Here is a 20362-nt window from a genome sequence, read left to right on the forward strand (position 1 = left end):
TAAATTGTGCCTTAAAAGATTCTTTTGATGCTCTAGCGTGGCATGAATGTTAATTTTTTTTTTTTTTTTTTAGCATGGGCTTTTAATAGATTTTTTTCTTTAACAGCAACACATTGCTCTTAACTGGGTACTATCTAAAACCTCATCCAAGGCTTTACCAACCTCTTTCACTGACAACATCATATTCCGCATATTTCTCAGCAGGGAAGATTGGCTTCCAGTGGGGAAACTTTAGTATCAGCTTTTCCAAAAAGCCTGAAAGGAGAGTTAAACTGAATTGCTCTTCCAGAAAACAAGAACGTCACTGCTGCCAAATGCTAAATCCCCTAACACCATGGGACATTTCCTATGATTCCGTCCGTGGTGCAGGATGAAATTCCTGTAATATTTCTCTTTAAAAAAGTTTCTTCAAATAGTAGTTGTAATAGCAAAAGTAATTATAATTATAGAAGCTATGTTATATATATACATATAATATATCAAATCCTCACACAACCCTGCAAGGTAAGTATCATTCATCCAGCTTTACAGATGAGGGAACTGAAGCGCAAGAGGACTTAAATAATTTGTTCAAGGGAACACAGCTAGGAAATAACCTCAGCTACATTTATTGACCACTCACTCAGTGCTGGCAACGTTATAAATGTCGTAGTTGCATTAACTAAATCTTGATCCTCATGATAGCACTAGATGAGAAAACTCAGGCACAGAGAGGTGCCCTATGTTATCTACCTAGCAAATGCACAACAGAAATTCAAACCCAGGCAGCCTAGCTCCAGGGGCCATACTCTTAATCAGTGGGCTATACTGCCTCTCTAAATATTAGAACCTATAGTCATCAAACCCAGATCTATCTCCCTCAAAAATATATGACTTTCAAACACGTTTCCTCATTGTTTAAACTATATCACATTCCTCCTTTAGTTCAGCAAAAGCTATCAGACAAGCAATGCACACCACCGTATATACTAACTGAATATAACACGGTGAAAATATATGTAGAAATTCAAATTATTGTTTAGAGATGTGAATAATGATAATAATCCATCAGATATACACATAAACACGTGTTCATTCTTGTGCTGAGTAACAGCTGCGTAATCCATTGGAAAGCCTATCCCACCAGGAATCCAAAGCTCAAATGCTCTCGCCCTTTCTCTACATACAGTCAAATGAATCCACATACTTTCATTATCATGATAGCTTGAAGCACACAATTCCACTGGACAAATACTCTAATTTCTGACCAACATATATCCTATGGAACTGTACCTAAACCCTACATACTTTCCATTAACTTTACGGCCTCTATCAATGAGAGCTCACTTATCCTAATATTTCTATATAATGTTATTCTAATATTTCTATCTAAATAATCTAACTCCCTCTTGATCACAATAATCATCATCTAATAAGATAATTTAAAAGATTCTTTAAAAGAATAAGGCCTTTAAAAGAGCCAAAAAGTCGAAGGAAAGTTTTATTTTGTCAGAGTTGAGGTTTATATCACTGTATTCCTTTCTGCGCAGTCTCTGGTGACTCCAGAACCTGACCCAAACCAGTTCACTCGGCCCCGGATCACATACTTAGTAGTATGATACACAAGACATGATAGTGGCTGAAGAACTATTATTAAAGAGAGATTAAAACAGCTGTACATTATGCTGAAGCACTCACTCTTCCCTTTACAAACAGACGGTCCTGGATTATAAGCAGCACTTGACCATTTAAATCACGACAACAACCAGATTTAACCAGCTGGGCCATATTCTCCTAGGCAATGCCTGTTGACCTCCTCAGTCGCAGCTGCTCAAATGAAATTCTCATTAGACAACTTATTTTCAGAAGCCAAAGGACTCTCTGATTAAATATATGTATTTAGATATAGAAGTCCTTTTTAAAGTATTCATTTTCTGACAACTGTCGCTTATGATAGAGCTCAGCTACACTGGCAACAAGATGGGTGATACAAGGATAACTAAAATTCATCATTTAATCACAAGTGAAGGATTTTTATCTCAGAAGCATTTCAACCTGAATCTATTAATCAAAGTCTTTCTGCATGCTCTACGCATCCCTATCAACAGTGTTTTAAAAGGCAGATTCATTCATTCAATCAATATATCCATGCATCTGTGCACTTATCTATTTATCTACCTATCTATGACAAAAATAACAAGGTTAAATCTACAACAAAACAGAAACTATGCCTATTTTCCCACAAATATCACTTTCAGAGGAGGCACTTCAGACAGAACACCATTGTTCATCAGTGTTTCAGTGATCCAGGCAAATCACTGCTCTGGAGAGGGCATTTCTTGAGCGAATGGCAGATAAAACACTGGAGAGTTATTTGGTTGATCAAAGAACCTGCCTGCAAGAGAATAACTTTCTTATTACCGTGTGGAGAGTTTTTGTTTTATCATGTAGATATCGTTTTAAAATAGATCATAATAAGCTTTTTACAGATCACTTCCTCTATACGAGAGGATGTAAGGGGGAAGATATTTAGTCGGATAGAGTCAAAATATTCTCCAGGACAAGAATGACCCAAGAAAGCTTATTTATTATGTCAATCTCTCAGGCTTGTCACACATGAGGTATGACCTTCAAACCAGGAAGTAGAAGTGAGAGAGCGGTGGGTTATACACTTGAAAGCTCTTACAGGTCCCGTGAGAAAAGAGATGTCCCAAATGAGAAGGACCCGGGGCTTTGAAGGATCAAATCCAGGCAAATACTGGTGGAGCTATCATAACTCCTTAGACCTAAAATATAATTATTATAGAACCGGAAATCCATCAGAAACTTTTTAATGACTTTTTCTATAATTATTTCTGGTCTCCCACTATACTGTTCTGTTCTATTAACTATGAGCAGATAATTAAAATTAGAAATCAAACTCAAAATAAAAAATCCTCATTGCTCCCACCTCCAAAACATGTTCCTCTACTTCTTTTTATTAATCATATTATAACCCTCCTATTCACCCAAAGTTTAAAAAGTTTGAGCTACCTTTGAACCACTCCTCTCTCTTGGTCTCTTCACTTAAATGTCAAGTTGTAACAATTCTATCTCCTAATATCTTTTCCATATGCATCCCTTCTTCCTTTCCTATTTCTGCTGCCTCAGTTCAGGTCCTCATTATCTCTAGCATGAAACAATTTCCTTAATGTCTCTCTGTGCTCCCATACATCCTACACAGTGCGGCCAGATTAACTTTCCTGAAAGAAAGCTCTAATCCATCACTTTATTGTGCCAAAAAGATAGTCAGTGGTTCCTCCATAACCTTCAACATAAAGTTCACACTCCTTAGTCGAGAGTTAAAGGGCCTCTGATCTGAACACAGCCTACCTTTTCAGTTCTATATCTCATATGCACTGTCTCACAATTTTTTGGGGGGTGTGGGGGGTAAGTAGTATGGGCCCTTTGTTTATTTTTTTCAAAATAGTCATGGCTTTTCTTGGTCCTTTGTTTTCCACATGAATTTTACAATCAGTTTGTTAAATACTCCACCCCTACACATTCGCAAATCTAGTTGTGATTTTTATTGAAAACTTATGGAATTTGTAGATCAGCGTGGTAAGATTTAAGGTCATTACGTTATCAAGTGTCCCTTTCCACAAATATGATATAATTCTCCATTTATCTAGACTTTTTTATATCAATAAGTTTTACAATCTTCTTAAAAGAAATGTATAATTTTCTTGTGCATTTTTTTTTCTTTTTACCTTTTGACCCCCTTCGCCCATTTCTCCCACCCTCCGCCTCCGACTCTGGCAACTACCAATCTGTTCTCTGTATCAATGACCTTGCTTTTTTTTAGATTCCACATATAAGAGAGATCTTATGGTATTTGTCTTTCTCTGCCTGAGTTATTTCACTTAGGATAAGGCCCTCGAGGTTCACCCATGTTTTCACAAATGGCAAGATTTCATTCTTTTTTATGACTGAATAATATTCCATATATACCACATTTTCTTTATCCATTAACCCATTGATGGACACTTACATTGTTTCCATATCTTGGCTACTGTAAATAATGTTGCAACGAACATGGGCATGTATATATCCTTTTGAGTTAGTGTTTTCATCTTCTTCAGAAGAATACCCAGAAGTGGAATTGCTGAATCATATGGTAGCTCTATTTTTAATTTTTTGAGGAACCTCCATAGTATTTTCCAGAGTGGCTGTACCATTTTACATTCCCACCAACAGTGCACAAAGGTTCCCCTTCTCCACATCCTCACCAACACTTATTACTACTTGTTTTTTGATAATAGCCATTCTAACAGGGTGTGAGGTGATATCTCACTGTGATTTTTACTTGCAGTTCCCTAGTGATTAATGATGTTGATCATCTTTTCATGTACCCTTTTGGCCACCTGTATGTCTTTGGAAAAATGTCTATTCAGATCTTCTGTCCATTTTTTAATAGTATTATTTGAGTTTTTGCTCTTGAGTTGTATGAGTTCTTTATATATTTTGGATATTAGCTCCTTATCAGATATATGATTTGCAAATATTTTTCTCCCATTCATAGGCTGTCTTTTCATTTTATTGCGGGTTTCCTTTGCTGTGCAGAAATCTTTTAGTACGATGTAATCCCACTTATTTATTTTTGCCTTAGTTGCTTTTGCTTTCGGTATCAGCTTCAAAAAATCATTGCCAAGACCTATGCCAAGGAGCTTACCACCTGTTTTCTTCTAAGAGTTTTATTGTTTCAGGTCCTGCATTCAAGTCTTTAATCCATTTTGAGTTAATTTTTGTGTATAGTGTAAGATAGTGGTTAAGTTTCATTCTTTTGCTTGTGGCTGTCCAGTTTTCCTACAACCATTCATTGAAGAGACTATCCTTTCCCCATTGTATACTCCTGGCTCCTTTGTCACAAATTAATATATAATGGATGTGCGGGTTTATTTCTGGGCTTTCTATTCTGCTCCATTGAGCTATGTATCTGTTTCTATGACAATATCAAACTGTTTTAATTACTATAGCTTTGTAATATAGTTTGAAATCAGGGAGTGTGATGCCTCCAGCTTTGTTCTTCTTTCTCAAGATTGCTTTGACTACTTGGGTTTTTTCATGGTTCCATACAAATTTTAGCATTATTTGCTCTATTTCCTTGAAAAATGCCATTGGAATTTTGATAAGGATAGCGTTGAATCTGTAGATTTCTTTGAATAGTATAAACATTTTAACAATATTGATTCTTCCAGTCTATGAGCATGGACTATCTTTCCATTTATTTGTGTCTTCAATTTCTTTCATTAACGTCTCATAGTTTAACATCAGGTCTTATACCTCCTTGGTTAAATTTATTCCTAAGTATTTTATTCTTTTCCATGTAGTTGTAAGTGGGATTGTTTACTTTATTTCTCTTTCTGATAGTTTGTTATTAGTGTAAGAAATGCAACAGAATTTTGTATATTGATTTTGTATCATGCAACTTTACCGAATTTGTTTCTTATTTCTAATACTTTTTTAATGGAGTCTTTAGGGATTTCTACCTATAGTATGATGTCATCTGCAGACAGTCACAGTTTTCATTCTTCCTTTCCAATTTGGATGCCTTTTCTTTTTCTAGCTTAACTGCTCTGGCTAGGAATTCCAATACTATATTGTAACATAAGTGGCAACAGTAGGTATCCTTGTATTGTTTCTGATCTTAGAGGAAAGGCTTTCTGCTTTTCACCACTGAGTATATTAGCTGTGGCATTGTCATATATGGCCTTTACTATGTTGAGGCACATTCCCTCTATGCCCACTTTGTTGAAAACTTTTATCAAAAATGGATGTTGAATTTCCTCAAATGCTTTTTCTGCATCTATTGAAATGATCATATGATTTTTATCTTTCACTTTGTTAATGTGGTGTATCACATTGACTGATTTGCAGATGTTGAACCATCGTTGCATCCCTGGAATGAATTCTACTTGATTATGGTGTATGAGCTTTTTAATGTATTGTTGAATTTGGCTTGCTAATATTTTGTTGAGGATTTTTGCATCTACTATGTTCATCAGAGATATTAACCTGTAATTTTCTTTTCTTGTGGTGTCTTTGTTTGGTTTTGGTATCAGGGTAATACTGGCCTCATAAAATGAGTTTGGAAGAGTTCCCTCCTCTTCTATTTTGTGGAAGAGTTTGAGGATAGGCATTAATTTTTCTTTGAATGCTTGGTAGAACTTACCAGTGAAGCCATCTGGTCCTGGACTTTCGTTTGTCCAGGTTTTTGGTTACTAATTCAATATCCTTACTAGCAATTGCTCTGTTCAGATTTTCTACTTCATCATGATTCAGTCTTGGTAGGTCGTATGTTTCTAGGAATTTATCCATTCCTTCTAGATTGTCAAATTTGTTGGCATATAATTTTTCACAGTAATCTCATGATCCTGTGTATTTCTGTGGTATCAGTTGTAACATCTCTTGTTTTACTGATTTTATTTTAGTTCTTTTTTTCTTGTTGAGTCTAGTTAAAGGCTTGTTAATTTTTTTTTCTTTTCAAAGTACCAGCTCTTAGTTTCATTGATCTTCTCTATTCTCTTTTTAGCCTCTATTTCATTTATTTCTGCTCTAGTCTTTGTTATTTCCTTCCTTCTACTAACTTTGGGCTTTGTTTGTTCTTCTTTTCCTAGTTCCTGAGGTATAAAATTAGGTTGCTTATTTTGAGACCAAAATATCTTTTATGCTTATTACTACTTCAAAATTATGATCTTTTTAGTTCCTCCATTAGATCTTATTGTTTAATGCATTAGTAAAGTAGCACTTTCTACCATATCACAAAATTTAAGGATTAGTTAATAGTCTAATATAATTCATTTTCTCTGTAATTCCATGAATTTCACTTTATGCATTTAAAATAAGAAAGCTACCCTATAAACTAAAAAAAAAAAAATTAAAAATAAGAAAAGACCTGCAGACTTCACCAGACTACCAAAGGGATTCATGGCAAAAAAAAAAAAAAAAAAGAAAGAAAGGTAAGCAGGTAAGAATCCCTCAGTTGTAATATAGCGCCTTGCAAAATAAGAAGAAAAACTTGTAGAAAAATAATCACAGTACTATGTAGTTCTTGATTGGGGCTATTAAAAAGTATATACCATGAACCATAGAATATTGTATAAGCATATTGTTCATAAAAATTCACAGAGCCTTGGCATTGGAAAAAGACCAATTATCAGTCCTCTAAAATAGCCTTATTAAAATGGCAATTAAGATTACTGCATACCTCCAAGGACAATTTGTTATCTTCCAAAGAAGATTATTCCATATATGGACAGTTACAATTGCCAGATAGTTGGTGTTGTTATAAATAATAATCTAGTTCCTTGTAACTTCTTGTCACTGATCTGTAGTCTACCCCCAGGGAGCTAGATATAATAAATCCTGTTCCTCCTCCATATGACTTTAATCTTTGAAGACAACCATCATGTCATCCTTGATCTTCATTTCTCTGGGGTTAATATTGCTAATTCCTTCAACCATTCCTCTTATTATATAATTTTGTGCCTGGTACCATCTCGATTGTTTTCCTCTGAGAATATCCCAGTGCTTTTGAGTCTCTCTTAAAGTGTGGTAATTCGCAACTCAACACAATACCTCGGATGCATTCTACTGAGGAGGGAGTTCAATGGGACTACCTCCTCTTGAATGCTACATACTGTAATTCTAGTAATGCTGACTGAGATAGTATTGGCAGTGTTTTGGCAATATTCATGCTGACCTCACTGCACTTTCTGTCACCTAAAACTCATCAGCTTTTTTCATTCATGTGTCTGCTCTTTGAATTTCCTTCAGTAATTTCTTGTGCAGCTTAGGAGTTGTGGTCATAACCTCCGGACTGACAATAGTATCTATTAAATTTTACCTTGATGGGTTAGTTTTAAGCTCATATTTTCAGTGTCAAAACCTTTGGAGTTTTGTTTCTTTTATACATTATATTCGCTGTTTCTCTCAGATTTGTGGAACCTGTAAGTTTGATTAGCATGCTTTTCATTACTTCATATTTGTACTTAATATATTATGTACATTAATATACACTAAAAATGCCTGGATTTCTGATGTCTAAAATATTGCGCTGTAGAAAATAAGCAAAGTTCTGTAAAGTACCTAAAAAACGTTCTTCAGTAGTGGGAATATAGTGATACAGGATGCTTAAATGAGAACTCTCATCTTTCAAGTGTCTTTCTTATATCATATCTATAAAATAACGTAATGAAGAGGAAGAATAGAAAACTAACCATTACTTGCAAAGGAAAAATGATTTTAAATTCCCTAGCAGTCCAGACCAAAAAAAAAAAAAAATCAGAAAGCAATTTGTTTATTCATACATTAAAGAGCCCTGTAAAGTATTTTGAAAACCACTTTCTTATGGAACTAAAACCATCTTTTTGGTGAATCACAATTAAAAGCAATCTAGCAATCTCACTTATTCAGAGATTATTGATCTGGCAGCCTCAGTTATTCTAGAACATAGCCAAGAATGAGCAAAATAAAGTCTCTGAACAGCCAGAAGAGTTAGCATGAAGTCCATGCACTAAAGATCACATATATTACCCAAAATCTCTCAGCAACTCACCCAGACATATTTATTCATATTTTAAATATAGTCCAGAATGTCATGATCATCTAATTTCATAATTTATAGGTGAATGGAAGGAACAAATTAGAAATTATTCACAATTAAGCAAGATAACAGCCTGCAACATGATATTGGAGGAGAAACAACACACACATACACACACGCATGCAGATGCCAAAAAAGTTATCTATAGCAAGCAGACACAAGAACTCTAAAGTTTTGTGATTGCAGAGAAATAACCACAGAGCCAAACAGTCCTAATTATCCCAATGATCTCTGGGGACGTCATTACATTAAAGCATGGTAAAATAATTGACATTTATAATATGATAATCATCACAATATCTCAAATTTAGGTAGTTTACAGTTCATAAGAGACTTTTATATTCATTATTACAGTTAATTCTCAAAATGTTTGAGTTACCAAGTTAGGTATTAGTACCACAGAAAATTTTGACTTTTGGGGATCAGGGAGATTGAAGAACTTACCCAGGGTCACATAATTGTTAGATGGGCACTAGAGTTCATAAGTCTACTCCATCATGACTCTGAGTCATAAAAAAATATTTACATCTTGTGCCATACAATCTGGTCAGTAAGTTAAGGAAGCATGTAATACATTTTAGAAACTTCCACAAAAATTGCTGATGTGGTGGACACATCCACAAAAATTGACCTGAAACTTCCACAAAAAATAATTTGAAACTTTTAAATTTTTGAGTCCTTACAGGAATAAAACTAAGCTACATGAAAAAATTCCCTTATATATAATCCCAATTTCCCTACAGTGCCGCGGAGGTCTAGATTTGACTTAAAATCTTAGTAATAAATTCAGGACCACTAATTACCATACATTTTAAAGTCTAAAATCTATACACTAAAAAATGAAAGAAGTACATAGTATAGCAATAACTTAGACTTGATTTATTTAACTTAAAAATATTATTAGACAGTCTTCTTTCCTCTCTTTTTTAGGACCTAGGTGAACCTAAGTGGACTCCTGTGGAGAGAGTAGAGAAGGTGGATGTGTGATGTTGCAGTAGGTGTGCTGTGTCAAAGCACTTCCCCTTTGAACATTTAGCTTTAACAACACTAGAAACCTGCAACTCTCAATTCTACAACATTTGGAGGTAAAATAATATTTATAAATTTATAATATTTATAAAAATGAGGAAAAATAAACTAGTTGGGTTTTTTTTTTTTTTTTTGCTTTTTAAACAGTTGATATTTTCATAATAAAACATTATATATCAAAAAGAAGTAAGACAGAAAAAATGAAAAAGTCGCAGCTAGGAAAATTCCCATACTACTGTTTTCCAGGGCAAAACTTACAGTCAGTTTAAAACCTTGATTTGTTATTATAAGAACCAAATAAATTCACAAAGTTTTAGAAAAATGGAGCTATCTGCTTAACACTCCTAATGGATCACAATCTACCATCACCATGGAAACCTCTGAATAACTTTTTCCTAGCTAGTGCCAATTTTGCACTTCTCTGGCCCTTGAAATCCCACTCATTTTTTTTTAAGACCTGGAATCTTTAAGAATAAAGCCCAACAGTTAAGTCCACACATACCCTCTTGTTCAGTCCGAGTCATTTCCTCAAGCTTCTTCTGTTTCAGTGTGTCCACCACATCGGCAAGGCTCCCTTTGCGGCGTTCCGGGGTTCCAAAAGTAACACTGGTCATTATCTCGCGGTCCCGACTCCCATCGTCAGGCTTATGTGGTGAGGTAGAAGTATTTCGGAAGGAATATAGGGAACATAACTTATTATTCTCTGACTCCTAGAAAAACGAAATAAAATAAAACCATTAGAATATTTGTTTCTTTGCATTCTGTAGAGAAAAATGCCAAACTCAGAATCATAGTATGTGATATTTAGATAGACAAAATACATTAACTATATCTGCTTAAAAAATACTAAACATTAAAGAAGCAATTATCAAAGGAACTAACCTGAAATTGCAGATTCAGACTGTTTGTTTTTTTCAATTACAAAAGAGTCTAAATGGTTCAAAAACTTAATTTTAAAAGTGACCAACTTCTCACTTATTTATAGACTTCATTTAAAACAATTCAGATTCAATTATTAATTATTAGGATTGATAAAGTTTTTCTTTTCATTTGAACTTTTATTAGGAATGCTCTTCCCACAGCCTAAAAAATATGCATATCACAAAAACATTAATTTTGAATTTAGAACCAGTAGCAAATTTAACTTCAATATCCAATGATAATTATTCACTAGAAAAATATATAAAATACCCAAATCAGTGCCCAAAAGTTAGCCAATCTGAATATTTTTGTGTGCTGGGGCTTGGGGAGAATCATTTTTTCTAGCTATACATTTGGTTAAAGTTATAAAAACTTCTTTCTACTCCTTACCCTTACCACTGACACTTCAGCACACAGTCACATGCATTTTTCATGTGGCATTTTAAAACGGCTTTTTTTTATGTTTCCTTTTTTTTTTTAATAAAAAAGGACAAGTTCATTATAGAAACATTTGCACAAGAATTACTTCACAGTACAGATAAGTCATCTAACTGGTAAGAGGGTTAGATCCATGTGCAAGGAAGAAAAGTAAATCTTAGATTGAAAATAATAAACACCAAAAGTTTATAGAAAGAAAATGTTTTCATATCTTTTTAAATCAGATCTGAGTTTCAGAAGCAACTATTATTTGGCCATAACCCATCAGTAGTCTTATATTCACCTTATCTGTCTGTGCATGGGTATTCTCTCTCCCAATAAAAAATGTGTGGAGTAAATAAAACATCTGGCCCTTGTGATTCTCATCAGAAGCTTAAAAATCTTAATTGCTCCCTATGTCTCTCTCCTCCTTCCAAAGAACCCCAGCAAGCTTCAAGAACTAGAATAAGCAGCATCAGGAAGTTAGAGAGTTAATAAACAGTGGGAAAGGGGAAGAAAAGCAAAATGGAGAAGTTTCCACATACATTAAACAAGATAACAATTGTACTCGATAAATGCTAGGTATTTAGGTATTATTGTCATTGTGTATAAGGTAGGAATACAACTTATTTTCAGGGTTATTGGGAGCATATAAGGAGAGAACATTTATAAAGCAACTAGGCACAGTGCTTATCTCATAAGAGGTGGTGTTTAATAAATACTAGGTGCCATTATTCCGATGTAAGGAGCAGATCTAGGAATAGAGCTAAGGAGATTTTACCCCTCTGGACCTAAGGAATTGTTCAGTAAAAGGTGCTATGGACCTTGAACTATATTGAATATTATAAAGTCTGTGAATATACTATAAAACCATTGAATTGTATACATTAAATGAGTAAATTGTGTGGTATGTGTATTACATCTCAATAAACCTGTTAAAAAATATTGTGAGCTAAATCTTAATCTTTTCTGCATTCCCATTGCTAGCACAATGCCTAGAACAGAGCAGATGCTCATTACATTTGTGTTGAAATAAACTGAAAAGGATAAAATAAATGGAGCAGGGCAGGAAAGAGAGCTCCTTTTTACCTCGCCCCTAGATCTTTTTTTTCCCCAGGAAACAGGCTGTATTTCATTTAACGTTTGCAAAAACTCTGTGGAGTAAGGCACAGGAACCCTTTCTTTTAGATAACCAGTCATGGTTAGCATATGGCTCCTTGGACGTCCCGTTCATTCTCCACTTTGTGCAAACAAAAACTCAGAGATATGTTTTGCCAAAGCCATTTTGATCTCTTAATAGTGTCCCTATCAGAAATCTGACCTAGGCCTTTTTAAATCAATAATCACCATTTGATCAATCATGTGTCAGTCACTCTCATTTCAAATGCAAACTAGTTTCATATCACACCCTATAAATCAAAAACAAAAACAAACTCTGACTCAACCTAAGGGCCTAAAGACAAAGTCAAAACAACAGTTATGTAGGAAGTAGTTACCTACAAATGACTCACCATTGACCATAATAAAGAGGATTTTCCCACCATTCCCAAACTGAAATTGAAAGATGCTAGCAGTGGCTCTATAGCCTGAGTAACAACTTTAGGTTTTCCTTAGAGCACTTAGACGCCACAGGGTACCATTTTTTCTCTCAGGACTAACTTCAGTCTCATTCACTCAAGTCTCTTACTTGTTAGATAGACTATGTTCCTTGTTTTTTACTCATGGGAATGTGGTCACTGCCATCCTGTACCACAGACAATAACCATGGGTTCCCACACTGATAACCCACACTGTCCTCAGCCCAATAATCTGTGCAACGTGGCTCAACACTACCGAGTAATGAGAGCAAGAAACTGAAAAGTCATCATCTCTCCAAGAAAGTCACAGGAACTACTTGCAATATGTGACCAAGGCATCAACCTAGGCAGTGGATGAAATGATAAGTGGCTTAAGTTGTAGAAGTCATCTTTTACCATCCTTAGGAACAATGGAAAGGGGTAAAATATACCATTTCCGGCCCTCACATTTTAACTTTCTAAAACTTAAGAAATATTGACCTATCATGAATGGAGGCCTATAGGCAATTCATCTGAGTAAAGGGGCACATAAATCCAAAAACTTACAATGAAGAGATTATTGTTGGACAGAAGGTAATAATGCCAAATTAGAAAAAGAAATTTGACAAAGAATCTCTAGTTTTTTTCCTAGAGGGCTAGGTAATTTTTAAGTAAGTTTTCTTAAGAGAAAAAAACTCAACTTATTCTGTAATTTCCTAAAAACAAAACAGGTCCTATGAAATACCAATTGAGGTAAAATGCTCAATGATAGTATCTGTCTAGTCTTGATGCACACCACTGCAGCACAGCTATGGAAAGATTTGAGACACTATTTCCCTAAAGCAGTGGTTCTCAAACTTCAATGTGTAGAACTCCCTGGCAAGTATGTTAAAATTCAGATCCCTCAACTCTTCTCATATCCTGAAGAGTGGGGCCTAAGAATATGAATTTTGATGAACATCCCAAGTGATTCTGATGCACAGGTCCTTTCATTCTTATGAATCCCACTTTAAGAAACACTAATCTCTAAGAAGGCAATGAAATAAATGTGCTTTGCCCTAATGTTAAAATGTGCATATAATTGTGAACAATTTTTTAAAGCCTGGTTAGTTGTGATTTTAAAAAATAACATAAAGGAGATTACTTCTCTTCTTTTGATCTTTCTTGTGAAAACAACCACTGCATAAGGTGACTGAACACATGAACATCACAAAAAGCAGAGCATATGGGGCACTGAGTAAGCATTAGTTCATTCAAAGGAAATTTACTATAAATTGTTTTCTCTTAATCCCTAACCTCAGTGGCCCCACCAAACATAACAGTGAAGAAAATTTTCAAAATATTATTTAAAAGAATCCCAGTCCCAATACAAGGACTAAAGCAATGTTGATTCAGATTATCTAAAGAGCATTTCACTGGAAATCAAATAAACAGTACAAAAACTTTGGGTAGATGACTGAAAAAGCACACAGTAGTACCAAAAAAATAGCCATTAGGCAAAGTTTCTAGAAGAGACAAGCAATTTTCCCATTGAGAATATTTAATTATGATGTTTCTATGTCTGATGGAATCAGAATCTGAAGGGATAGAAAAGTAAATATTAAAAACAAAAAATATGTATATATGGTGACATGTTAACTAGACTTATTGTGGTGATCATTCTGCAATATATACAAATATCAAATCATTATGCTGCACACCTGAAACTAATATAATGTTGTATGTCAACCAGATCTCAATTAAAAGAAAAAAACATATGTGAGGCGACAGATGTTAACTAAACTTATTGTGGTAATCATTTGCAATATATCCATATGGCAAATCATTATGTTGTACACCTTAAACTAATAAAATATGTTAATCATATCTCAGTAAAATTGGAGAAAAACATATTAAAATAAATACTGCTCAAATTTTTCTTAAGTTGTTATTCACAACTGATTGCTCAGCAGTGGCATTAAAAGGATGTTAAACTTAAATAGTCTTCTCATGGTGCTGTGAATATATCAAACATATTCAAATTTTTGAGCCTTTGTGCATCTTGTTCTTTTCCCCTAGAATGTACTACATTCTCTTTGACTGTGAACTCAGCCCACTCTTGCAAACTCAGATCAAACTGCATTTCATTCTTGAAGTCCTCCCTGACTACACTGGGCCTCACTATCCTCCTACCCTCCCGAACTACACATCGAAGAACTTCCTCAGAACCACACCACTTAGCATTTACTAATATACTAGAATAAATTATTCATTACCATTTTGCACGTATTACTTATATTTGCAAGTAAATTTTAACTCTTGAAGGATTGGGGCCATGTCTCATGCTTTTTCTAATGCCTCCAGAGCATCAAACAAAATATTGGCTAATGAACTTGAAACAATTACTCACCAAACATGTCAAAAATAATCCAAAATTAAGGCTAAGGGTAAAGATTTGCCATAACAATGACAGGATTGCTTATTTTAAGCAAAATATTGAGAACTGAGGCATTAAAAAATAAGGGATTTATTCAATAAAAGATGATATACCTACACAATGCAATAACACACAGCCATTAAAAACAATATTATATATGCTAAATATAGTGTTGTTGATAGTGATGAATAATTAGAGGCAACTTGCATATCCAACTGTAGTAATTATTTGAGGGCATTATGGTTTTATCCATATGGCGGAATAATCTGAAATTATTGAAAATCACATTTTTGCAGAAAATTTAGTGACTTGTGGGAATATTCATAATGTGTTGTTAGTGAAAAGTATTTTAATGAGAAATAGCCATATGCATTTTTCTAAGAAAAAATAATGTACAGAAGAAAAGGCATCAAAATATCCAATAAAATGTTAATGGGCTTCTAAGTGCTAGGATAGGTAGTTTGCATTTTCTTTTTGAAGTTCTCTATATTTTGCAAATTTTCTATCATAAATAATACTTTTAATCATAAAATAAATACGATTTTCAAATGAATACCCAAAAAATGCTGTAGAAATGATTTATTTACAAGGAAAGAGGTATTAAATGGAAAAGAGGACATATTGTCATATTTGGTATACAATCTCAATCTTTTTATATGTGTGCATAAGGGTAAAAATGGCCACCAAAAAAAAAAAAACTGAGAAGATATACACCAAAATATTTGTAGTGATTTCTAAAGAGTGACGAGATTGTTGGTCATTTTTATTTTCCTTTTTGCTTATATGTGTTTTCTAATTTATAACTGATGGACATATTGCTTATGTAAAAACAAAAAAAAATTTTTAAAAGATGCTTGAAGGAAACAAAATGAATTTAAGAGAACAGAGTTCGGCCTTCTCAAAGATGTTTAGAGAGTTAGTATATCATAGTCTCCCTGTATTGAACCCAGAAAAAGTGACCAAGCTTTCTTTCCTTGGCATTTCTGCAGTTGAGGGCTCTCAAATAATATTTTCTAATAAATCTAATTACTTAAAAGAGAAGCTTTGTATGAGCTAAGATCTAGATCCTTATAATTATCACGCATTGTTTCCTGTTTGCCCTCAAAAGACACACAAAATCAATCTGTTTCCTCTTCTGTGTTAGAGTTGTTCAAATTTCTTAAGGGAGGCATTAAATCAATAGTTCTTTTCTAGGTGAAACCTCCAGTTTCTACACCCATTTCTCATTTTACATGTTTTCTAGACCCTTCATCATTCTCCTCTGATACACTCCAGTCTCTAGATATTGTTCCAAAAATGTGTTCCCAATAACTGAATACCAAGTTCTGCATCTTGTTTTTAGCAGGAAGAAAAGTAACACTCAAATGGTTATGTGGCTTCCGCCAAGTCACACAGGTAGAAGTGGCAGAGCTAAAATCTAAATGTGGCTTTTCTGACACCAAATCCAATGCTTCCTCCATTCCACAGGGCTACAATAAAATCACTCTCAACGGTAAAAGGTGCCATAATTTTAATCATACCTACCTTCTAAATCTTTTCATTGCCTTGCATTTCCAGAGGGGAAATTTACCTACTTTTCAAACAGGAATTTCACTTTGTTATTAACCCTAATCCAAGAGTTACCAAGAAGTACCTTATATTAACCATCTATTGTTGTATAAAAATTACCCCAAAACTTAGTGCTTAAAACAACAATAACTTAGGGCCAGCCCCCTGATGGAGTGGTCAAGTTCTCGCACTCCACTTCGGCGGCCCAGGGTTTCACCAGTTCAGAGACTGGGCATGGACATGGCACTGCTCATTAGGCCACGCTGAGGTGGCATCCCACATGCCACAACTGGAAGGACCCACAACTAAAATATATACAACTATGTACTTGGCAGATTTGGGGAGAAAAAGCAGAAAAAAAAGAAAGAAAGAAGATTGGCAACAGTTGTTAGCTCAGGTGCCAATCTTAAAAAAAAAAAGACTAAAAACAATAATAACCATTTGTTATTTTTTATGGTTTCTGTGGGTCCCAAATTCGAGAACATCTGGGCGGGTTGGTTCTTCCTCAAGTTCTCTCATGAGGTTGCTGTTATCTCAGTGGCTAAGGTTGAAGTCATCTCAAAAGCTTCTTTATTCACAGATGTGAACACTTCAAGAGCTAAGGGCTGGAAGCTGGGGTTCCTTACACATCTTCCTCTATCTCTAGATGTTCTCTCTGTATGGTCTTTTCTCTCCAGCTTGTTGGCTTCAGGCTAGCTGGACTTCTTACATAGTTGTTTAGGCCTCCAAGGGAGCATGCCCCCAGAAAGAGCCAGATGAAAGCTATATTGCTGTTTCTAACCTAGCCTGGGAAGTCATGCCGTGTAACTGTCAATGCATTCTATTCAATAATGAGTCACCAAGGCTTGCCTGTAGTCAAAGGGATGGGAGTTAGACTCTGCCTTTCTATAAGATGGAGTTATAATTAGATCCTCAAAGAGTTGCTGTGAGAAGTACATAATGTATAAAGCACTTAGGACAGTGCCTATCACATAAGTACTCAATAAACGATAACTACTCATTATTAAATTCCAACATCCTTTGTCCAATTGTCCTTTGTTTCAATTTTCGATTCTAAAAACATGGTCATGATAACCACTGGCACTATTTTTAGGTTTTTACATGTACTAGTTTGTCTAAGTGAAATAATAAATACTAAACTGCCTTACTCTCTTCAATATCAGTGCTCCAAAATCATCTTATTTATGAATTCATCCCAAAGTAATTCTCCCAAGATCTGGCCCCTCACAAAGCTCCAGTAACCTTAGCATTTGTAATTAGCTTTTTCTGGGATACTACCAATTCCCACTGAACCTAGCTGCATATGGATTATCTCCATTCTGTCCAGGAGCAGTTACAGTATACTGCTTCTAGACCAGGAATGTGAATGGGCAGCCACACTGCAAGCAGAGGAGAGCACTGGGCTGAGGTTGAAAAAGTCAGATAAGATGTCAGGAATTGAGAAAGTCAGGGACCATATATCAGGAATGGAATCTTGCCCTACACAATGGAGTTGAAACCCACATACAGGTGGAAGTCATTGCAGTTGGGAGAAACGACTGGGAAATAGCCTCTCCAAGCAGCTGCATGAATCTACTTCCCGCCCGCTGCCCAATCTAATTGTAGGGACAGAATATTATCTTTTCTGACCCATTTTCTCCACCCATTAGCAAGGCTGAATTAAATGTGCTCATTCTTATTGCATCCTATGTGGTCATTTTTGTTTTGCTCTGTTTTCCATTTTAGTTACACTGCCTCTCCAATTACAGCCTTATCCGCACTCTAGTCTGCCCTCCCTATAGATAAAATTTATTGAGATACCCAATCATAGAGTTGCCCCTGATTTCTGACAGCCCCCAATCTAAAGCAAACCTGTTTCCTTAGACCCTACCCAGAATCACTTAAACAAAGCCCAAATCCTAAAAATCTTCTCTGCCAGGACAGATGGCTCCACTTCCCTTGGTATGCACTGCATTTATATATTTTGTTTCAATTATGTGTTCAAGTTATATTACATAAATTACATAGATACATGTATATTAAATATATTATTTTATACATATACTACATATGTACTTTTTCTAATTCACAACTGTTTAAAAAAATTTTTTTAATTGCAGTAACATTGGATTATAACATCATATAGCTTTCAGATGTACATCATAACATATTTCAAATTCTGTGTAGATTACATCATGTTCACCATCCAAAAACTAATTATAGTCCATCCCCTCCTTTTGCCTATCCCCCCTTCCCCTATGGTAACCACCAATCCAATCTCCAAAGCTATGTGTTTGTTTGTCGTTGTTTTTATCTTCTACTTACGAGTGAGATCATATGGTATTTGACTTTCTCCCTCTGACTTATTTCACTCAGCATAATACCCTCAAGGTCCATCCATGTTGTCACAAGTGGCTGGATTTTGCCATTTCTTATGGCTGAGTAGTAGTCCATCATGTACAAATACCACATCTTCTTTAACCATTCGTCCCTTGATGGGCACCTAGGTTGCTTCCAAGTCTTGGCTATTGAGAATAATGCTGCAATGAACATAGGGGTGCATGTATCTTTATGCCTTTGCGTTTTCAAGTTCTTTGGATAAATACTCAGAAGTGGGATAGCTGGATCATATGGTAGATCTATTCTTAATTTTCTGAGGATACTCCATACTGCTTTCCATAGTGGCTGCACCAGTTTGCATTCCCACCAGCAGTGTACAAGGGCTCCCTTCTCTCCACATCCTCTCTAACATTTGTTGTTTCTTGTCTTGTTAATTATAGCCATTCTGACTGGAGTGAGGTAAGGTGATACCTCATTGTAGTTTTGATTTGCATTTCCCTGATAGATAATGATGCTGAGCATCTTTTCATATGCCTGTTGGTCATCCGTATAACTTTTTTATTTTTTAATGAACCGGGATCTACCTGCTGTCTGTGCTGTATAAGAAGCATTCTACTATTGTGTTATTGGATGACTGACAGAAAAGGCTTTACCTTACCTAGGTTCCAATAACTTCTCTGCTAACAAAGGAAATCTAACCTTTTTAATATGCTGAAAACTAAATTGCTAACATTTATAGGTTCTTTCTCAGAGGAAAAAGTATGTTTTCCTCTAATGTGACATATTTTAAAGAAAAGCATTGGCTTAAAGAAGCTTACATAAACGAAAATACTGAATTTGGTTCCAATTGCCAAGTTTATTCCAGACAAAAATAACTTCACTCTAATAGTGAAACAAAGTATATTCTTGTTCTCTTTTATTAAAACTAATAGTTTGTAGACTATGTTAAGTTTACATAGCATTCTCAAAGTTGGAATAACATCATGCCACTTTACACTATTACTATACTGTTCAATAACAATACATTTATTCATGATGCATCAGAACATAGATTTGTTACCAATATTTGCTAAAGTGTCATGACTCCTAAAGTCTAAGAAGAAAAAGTTATTGTTTTTAAAATGTTATTTTGAGTCAAAGAAAAAAAATTACAAGTTTCTAAAATGGCTTTATCACCATAATATTTAAGAAATGGAAATAAATATAGTGATAGAGTATATATAGAAAAAATATTAAAGTCCCCAAACTTGTCAAGACAAGCACATAGAAAAGCCTTGCATCATCTATACAGTATCAGCCTCATATAGAATCAAAAGCTCAAGATTTAAAGTTCCTTAAAAATCCAATTGCTCACTCCATCTAGTATTTGAATCCCCTGTGCAAGAAAAGGTGGTATAATAGTTAACAAAGTACAGGTTCTCTGGCCAGATTTTGTAGTTAAATCCCAGATTTTCCAACTAACTCCCATATAACCCCAGACAGTTAACCACTCTGTGCCTTAATTTTCTCATCTATGAAACAGGAGTGATAATA

At 34.8% G+C, this 20362-nt stretch overlaps 1 protein-coding gene across 50 annotated transcripts in view; it reads right to left on the minus strand.

Annotated features, from left to right (window-relative positions):
• SOX6 (SRY-box transcription factor 6) overlaps window positions 1-20362 on the minus strand; it is a 571708-nt gene that overhangs the window by 312678 nt on the left and 238668 nt on the right. For all 50 annotated transcript variants that reach the window (XM_070626444.1, XM_070626446.1, XM_070626445.1 and 47 more), the window contains one exon: window positions 10155-10362. In XM_070626444.1, the coding sequence (XP_070482545.1) occupies window positions 10155-10362 (208 nt within the window). The remainder of the gene's footprint in view (window positions 1-10154; window positions 10363-20362) is intronic.

Source organism: Equus przewalskii, chromosome 6, assembly GCF_037783145.1.
Source record: "Equus przewalskii isolate Varuska chromosome 6, EquPr2, whole genome shotgun sequence".
NCBI lineage: Eukaryota > Metazoa > Chordata > Mammalia > Perissodactyla > Equidae > Equus > Equus przewalskii.